The sequence below is a fragment of the Dermacentor variabilis genome, unplaced genomic scaffold (assembly GCF_050947875.1).
Source record: "Dermacentor variabilis isolate Ectoservices unplaced genomic scaffold, ASM5094787v1 scaffold_24, whole genome shotgun sequence".
Taxonomy (NCBI): domain Eukaryota; kingdom Metazoa; phylum Arthropoda; class Arachnida; order Ixodida; family Ixodidae; genus Dermacentor; species Dermacentor variabilis.
In genome coordinates, this window is record NW_027460412.1 from 1,235,007 (window position 1) to 1,242,556 (window position 7,550).

The window sequence follows — 7,550 nt, forward strand, 5'->3', positions numbered from 1 at the left end:
CCTTCGACGTCATTCTGTGCGGAGACATGAGGCAACTGCCACCCGTTAGAGCGTCCGAGGTGTACAAACGACCCAAGTCCAATGGAGCCGTGTTCAGCACCGAGGTCATGGCGTGGCATACCCTCGAATACTTCCCCCTGACTCAAGTGGTCCGCCAGAGCGACGTGGTCTCCGAAGCCGTGCGGCTCTACTACAGCAATGCGGACGTCGATGCCTAGAACGACAAGATCGCAAAGCGCTCCCAAGACAAGGTAGACCACCCGGCCAGAGATTTCATAACCGGGTATAGGTCCCAGGACGAAAAGGACGCGGCGGCCAGAGCGCTGGAAACGTCCGGCCGAGTCGAGACTGGGAATTTACCCGCGACCATTGCCCTGTGCGCAGAGAAACAGTACATGCTTCTAAAGAACATAGACATAACCGATGGCCTGGTAAACGGAATAGTCGGGAAACTGAAGCTCATTGAGTACGATGCACAGGAAGAGCCCTGCCGAGTCTGGCTGCGCTGCCCCCCTGGAGTTGGAATCTTGGCCAAGGCAAAGCTGGCCCAGCGCGGCTACAGACGAAACATGAATGCCTGGATACCCATCGACCTCATGTCCATGCGATTCCAGCTGGAGGGAAAACTGCTGAAACACATGTCGGTGAAACTCACCCAGTTCCCCCTGGTACCCGCAAGCACGATGACGATTCACAAATCCCAGGGAGGAACCTTCGACGGGGTCGTCTACGAGTATGCGGCCAACCACCCCCAAAAGCTGGTCTATGTGGCCCTTAGCAGAGCCACGAGCCTGGAAAGCCTCTACTTGACCAACAAGGACGGCTGACACAAGTTCACGCATAGAGGCCCAAACCCCGACAGGGCGCCTAAAGCAGAGTTTGAACGCTTACAGCAGCACCCTCTGGAAACGGCATTTAGCCGCTGCGAAAGGCTAGTGGAGAAGAGCGCGGTCACCATAGCTACTCTAAACGTTAGATCGCTGGTCTTGCACAACTGTGAAATCACCTCGGATGCAATGCTCCTGTCTGCGCATGCGCTGGTGTTTACGGAAACCGAGGCGGACAACGACACTCCGGAGACGATTAAAGGCTTCACCCTGGTTGGTGCTGCGAAACGACCCGACCAAACCAGAAATTCCGGGGTGGCGATCTACGTCAGAGACCCCGTACGAGCTAAGGTCGTGACACCGGCGGTGCCGATGCAGCGAGGAGAAGCTCTCTGCGTAGAGATCCTGGCTCTCGACTTGGTCGTCTCTGGTGTATACGTCGCGCCCCAAACGAGCAACCAAGATGCAATCAACATCATGGCAGACGGACTGCCGCCGCGCACCGACAAAAGAATGTTAGTCTGCACGGGAGACTTCAATAAGGACCCGGTGAGAGACAGGACATTTCTGCAGGCCGTCGAAGAAAGGTATGCCCTCGGCTTGTGTCAACTACAGCCAAAGTCCACGACTCAGTGGGGAAAAAGTTTAGACTTGGTGTTGTGTAGAAATGCTCAAAGAGAATACAGAATAAGTGACGTGCAAACCAAGAGTCATGCATTTACGGACCATAAGAGTGTGTTTGTCGGGCTGCAAAGAATAAAGTACGACGATTAACCTAAAGCCACGTCTCCGTTACTTAGCCCCATCCACACTGAGGCAGCTGCTTAACATGCTTCGCATCCACTGGGCTTAACCTTGATAAGCCTCCAATTTTTTTAAACCTTATGTGCGTGTTTCACTGTGTCAAGAGATAACGAAATGCAGAGCTCATATTCCGAAGAAATGGGGATCATGTGCAGCACGTGGATGAGGTATAGGAATTAAAATGAACTGTGTGGCATATTTAGGGGTCAAATAAAAACTGGCAAACCTTTGTTTTCTTCCTTTCTCAGGCCGATATATTGTATGCTAACAAAATTTCTCCGATGCCCTAATAACGGCAGCAATTTGACATTTAGGGAGAATGTGGGCCACGAACATTATTCGTTACGTGCAGCATTTTTTTTTGCGTGTGTAGGTTGACTGTGTGTTAGGAAAATATTTACGCAATAGCCATTTTTTCCGTATTTTTATGCCTCTTGCGCCCGAGACGCACTTGCTTTTGGAGGTCCCCTCGGTGAATAATGCAGAGCGCATTGTTTATATTAGATTGAAATATAAAATGTGGTAAAAATAGGGAAACATTATGGCGGTATGCATATGAAATTAGATGTGCCTCGGTGACGTGCGGCCTTTGCATAATCAAGCGCTTCAAGGCGTGTTCGAGCAGGCCACGTTTCAAAGGGTGAATCATACGGGCGATGTTTGAAGCTATGTGGTTTAAATGCAGGCAACTGATATTACTAATGCAACAGCTCGAAAGTAGCCGCTCTGACGAAAGCTGGGCTGTTTTTATGCAAGGTCGAGTAAGTTTGCTATTCCTTTTTTATTTCTGATCTTGTAGAGTAAGTCTGCTTTCTTTTTGTATTTTTTTTTCTGTTCTTATTACGAGGTCCTGGAACGCGCTCATTCTCGCCAGCAATCATGCCACTCGGTGAGCATGATTTTTTCGGGAACTAACACGGCTATTATACTATTATTATATCAAAATATGCAGTTATCACTATTATAATTATTGACATAAGTTTTGGTATAAGGGTTTCTATCATAAGCCATGCAATTCGACCATTTCCTGGAAGTACGAAAATGTTCTCACAGATCCAGCACAAAGAGACAATGACAAGAGCGCTGAAATCTAAGACGAGGTATGATATTTTATTTACAACTTCTGCTATATATAAGAATACACTAAAACAATATTAAGCTATTTGAAAAACTAAAGGCTTCAATAGCTTCGAAATCGTCCTTTTAAAATGTGCAGGGCATAAAACCAACTATAAGACGAGATTAGATTGATCTATGCACGATCCGTCTACCGTGAAACAATAAAATCTAAAAGAAAGAAGATGAACAGACTAGCATATTCCTCATGAGGAAAATCATTTGTCGAGTAGCCACGTCTTCGCGAGACACTATACTTACCGATGCTGAATACACTGACGCACTGGAACCAGACTGAACAATTCTAACAGGACGCATGGGCGAATGTGCGGAAACATGAGCCTCTATTATTCCTGCTTAGCTTTAGGTGCTTCGCCCTCTCTCTCCTTGATGTGTTTTCACTGTTTATTCCCTTAACTAAAAAGTGAAGGCGAGTGAGCACGTAGAAAGAAACAAGCTTAATGCTTACTTCTTCTTTGTGGTCTGGACAGCCGACAGCATTCGAGTTCAGAAAATTTGTTTTTACCAGAGAAAGGATATCGGAGATGCTCTCTGTGTGCAACTCTGAAAGGCTGAAACATTCAGTAAACAAGTTTTCAAGGGCGGCAATGAACTTGTAGAGCTCCCGAGAGGGATATAGAAGTCCACCCCAGTCGCACTGTTCCGTAAATTGTGAGGGTAGCCGCTCAGCTGATGCGACAGATTTCTCAAAGAGAAGTACATCTTTGCACTCCGAGCATGCTAGTTTTAAGACACACTTCCTCGCCACATACCCTGCTGTGTAATAAATTAGCCTCGAGTCGCTTTTCTCCACAATCACACCAGCGTGCTCCGCAGGTTCAGCTGGCATCGCGGCAATCGAGCGTTCAACCTCGTCTAGCTTACACTGGGAAAGAAGTGCGTCGATCCTCTTGGTCATTGAATCAGAACCTTGTTTGTCATGGACGTTCACAAGAGCGCTTAATATGTCAGGATTTGCATTGCAACTATCGACACTGCGGGCCAAGTTATAGAAGGGCAGACAATTCACCGTGATTAGGAACTCATCTGGAGAAGGGTGGGCGTTGCAGCCACTTGACTGGCGAACGATGCCGAACAAGTGCTCTACTGGATCGGTGCTAAGCCGTGAGGTCATTAAATATTTGAACCCAAGGCTCTGTGTGAGGTACTCCAACAATGAAAGGGTACAGGCTATCGTGACCCTTAAACCTGTTGCAGTGGATTCACCTAGAAAGTGCCCTTGTTGGCATCACACGCTTCCCACTTGTCGAGGTAGTCCAGAAATTCAGCGAAAAATGCAGCATAAGAAGAAGCTGGCCTGGGTGCTTCGGCGCGAAATCTTGATGTCATCACGGTGATCAGTCTCTAGATCTTCCTGGTTAAGAAATTGAAGAAATGCACGTCAGAACTGTGCTCATGTGTTTTCTTTTTTTAAATTACGTCATGTGAATGAAGTATAAATGGTCACTCACGCGAAAAACTCTTGCGTTGCTTTAATTCTGCCGCATATTTTCTCAATTTCTTCCTTGTAAAAAGCCAGGTCCCTCAGGATATGCGATCCGGAAAGTTGAAAGGTGTACGTAACTCGCATCTTCTCAAACGAGTTTGGATACAGGTGTGTCTCATTCAACTTGGGCATTACTTTAAGTGTCCGTACGCTACAGTCCCGTAGATATGCTTCCCGAACTGGCCGCACGGATACCTAGAAGTATAAAATACGAACAATGCAATTATTTCATGAGTACAACCTTTTTTTTTTGTCTGTGTGAAACGGGAGTCACGAACGTACCATTCGCTTTGGCGTTGCAAAGCCATTCTTGAGTAACCCGTTTCGCAGGCATTTAAGCAGATGGGGAAAATCAGAGATGAAGTGCAGTTTCCTCTTTTCGTTGACAGGGTGCTGTATAGTACATTTTATTTCTTTAGAAGACGCGGAAACTCCCGCTAGTCTCTACATCTTCCGGTTCCAAGAGGCCCCGTCACAGGTGATGCGATCAACGAACAAGTCTGCCTGTTCAACTAGGATCACTGCTTCAAGCATAATATTCAGCAACATATCTCCTTTAACATTTCCCTTGATAGCAAAAACGCCAACAATCTGGCTCCATTTTCCTGCCAATGGAACAAAAATAATGATCATGCCGTGATCACACTGGCGGTACCGGTCCTCGGGCCTTGTGAATTCTCCGAGGTTAACAAAGCCTTGAATTTGTCCAGAGGACGTCACACTGAAGTGCTCTGATAACTTCATTTCGTCTACCCATAATCCACCATGTTTCTCGAGGTCTGTCATGCTGCTGGCTTTTTTCTTTAGGATGTCCATTGCTTTTACATTAAAACCGAACGTCGACCGATATGGCTTCATATACCTTTTCATAGTCGTCTTGTTCGGCATTACGAGGATCTCGTCCTTCCTGGTGTGCTGACAAAGTCGAGGGCTTTTCAGTTTAATCAGGATACATTCAAGTATCCATTCCTGATTGTAGCACATGCCCTTCCGACTGGCTCTTCTTGAAGCTTGGAAGCGTGCGCGAACACTGGCCTGCTGCTTTTGCGGTAACGATGAAATTCTTTCCTCCAGTAGTTCCTCCGCCACACTCGCATTCTTAGCCCTCATTTCTTCGAGACGACCTGCAATATCAAGTAGCCTTGCCGCAGTCCGTGTGTTTTTCTGACTTAGGGACTGCACTTTTGTGGAGGCTCTGTTTCTTTGTCCCTTGCGTTTCAGATAGCTTCTTCTCGTCAGTATGACCTTTCTCAGCTACTTGCATGACATGCGCGCAGAACCTGGAAGTTTAAAAAAGACATTTAGAATCACTTAACATGGGTGCATGGGCGCGTGTATATATATACGTACTCGTGCTCACTTGTACTCATGCTCATAGGTACTCATGCTCATAGGTACTCATGCTCATCATCATCATCAGCCTGGTTACGCCCACTGCAGGGCAAAGGCCTCTCCCATATTTCTCCAACAACCCCGGTCACGTACTAATTGTGGCCATGCAGTCCCTGCAAACTTCTTAATCTCATCCACCCACCTAACTTTCTGCCGCCCCCTGCTACGCTTCCCTTCCCTTGGGATCCACTCCGTAACCCTTAATGACCATCGGTTATATTCCCTCCTCATTACATGTCCTGCCCATGCCCATTTCTTTGATTTCAACTAAGATGTCATAAACTCGCGTTTGTTCCCTCACCCAATCTGCTCTTTTCTTATCCCTTAACGTAACACCTATCCTTCTTCTTTCCATAGCTCGTTGCGTCGTCCTCAATTTGAGTAGAACCCTTTTCGTAAGCCTCCAGGTTTCTGCCCCGTAGGTGAGTACTGGTAAGACACAGCTATTATACACTTTTCTCTTGAGGGATAATGGCAACCTGCTGTTCATGATCTGAATGCCTGCCAAACGCACCCCAGCCCATTCTCATTCTTCTGATTATTTCCGTCTCATGATCCAGATCCGCAGTCACTACCTGCCCTAAGTAGATGTATTCCCTCTACTTGCTCCCTCCCTCTCATGCTCATAGGTACTCATACTCACTGTGTAGAGGCAAGCCATGTACTTTCGAAGAAGTCTTTTCTGGGAGAGTCGGTGCATGGCTATGTTAGGTAGAGCTGCGCGTATGAAAGGACGAACTAGGATATGACACACACACACACTCGTATATATATATGTATATATATATACCGCTTCGAAACGAATAAAACCAGTTGATAATTGCGCTCTTTCCATCTACCTCGTTCTTTTCCTATGTTCGTCCTCTTACACGCGCAACTGTTCCGATGTTCCGAACATAGCCATGTACTATTCGTGAACAGTCGCATTGAGGGTCATACGAACTCGTTTTTTGGCTAGATCTTGGTGACGATTAGATAATTTCAAAATATACGTGCAAGCAACATCTCAAACAACTTTTGCATACATTCACCTTCTTGATTTACTGCTCCTGTGCACTTGGTACTGAAGACAAGGTCATCTGAATGGGAGATTTGCTGCTGGAGTGTCTTCGTAAGGGCTACCTTTGTGAAATCGTTCGGTTTACCTGCACCTCTACAAGGATGGAGGGAGTCTGCTGCGCACAGGACTTTCTTTGCATCATCAACATTGTCGCATATTGTTTCGGACACTTGTTTCTTCCGAACATATGTCCGACAAATGACCACACTTGAATCAGGCCCATAATTCATGAGCATGGTCTTTTCAATGCTGACGACTTCAGTATCACGGCTGAGGGAGGCCAAAACATAAGCAATTCCATCGTAATTACAAAACTTGTGGATTGCCCAGTGCTCGGTTGGCGGGAGGTTGTCCCCGAGCTCAGATGCCTTGTCTTCGAGCTCGCGCAGCTTTCCATTTTGATATGACTCCAATGTAAGTGACGGTTCAGCTCTTAGCTGGGGCGTTCTCTTTAATGGTAGACCTTCATGTGTTGTTTGTGAGGCCGGTCTCTCTCGCGTGGCATTATGAAACATCGTTCCAGCGCACAATTGAACACGGACGAGAAGGGAAAGACAACACGAACGCCGGACTTCAACTGAATTTTATTCATGGAAAACAGGGCTTTATGTACACAGGGGGAGGGGGGGCGTGCTATTGCGTAGGACCACCCAAAAATATTTCCTCGGTCTAGGCAACAGTCATCAGAAGTGTCAAACCAAAAGAAGAAAGGAATAAAAGAAAAAAGTGAAAAAAAGGTGAAAAACCTTTCCCTCTCTTTTCTTCCGCTCTTTTTTATATCTCTCAGTACAATCTTGCTCATCTCCCGCCCTACCTAGCGGATTTGACAGACCCGTTTGCCCTG

General features: G+C 46.6%; 1 protein-coding gene across 1 annotated transcript; it reads left to right on the forward strand.

The window, feature by feature from the left end:
- The first annotated feature begins 395 nt into the window (after window positions 1-395).
- On the forward strand, window positions 396-827 carry LOC142568630 (ATP-dependent DNA helicase Pif1-like). Its single transcript, XM_075678501.1, has one exon. It carries the CDS (start codon window positions 396-398, stop codon window positions 825-827), a length of 432 nt encoding a protein of 143 aa, XP_075534616.1.
- Window positions 828-7,550: the final 6,723 nt, after the last annotated feature.

Bases quoted from the DNA above. Each gene is read 5' to 3' on its own strand.
- LOC142568630 (XM_075678501.1), top strand. From the start codon at position 396: ATGCTTCTAAAGAACATAGACATAACCGATGGCCTGGTAAACGGAATA.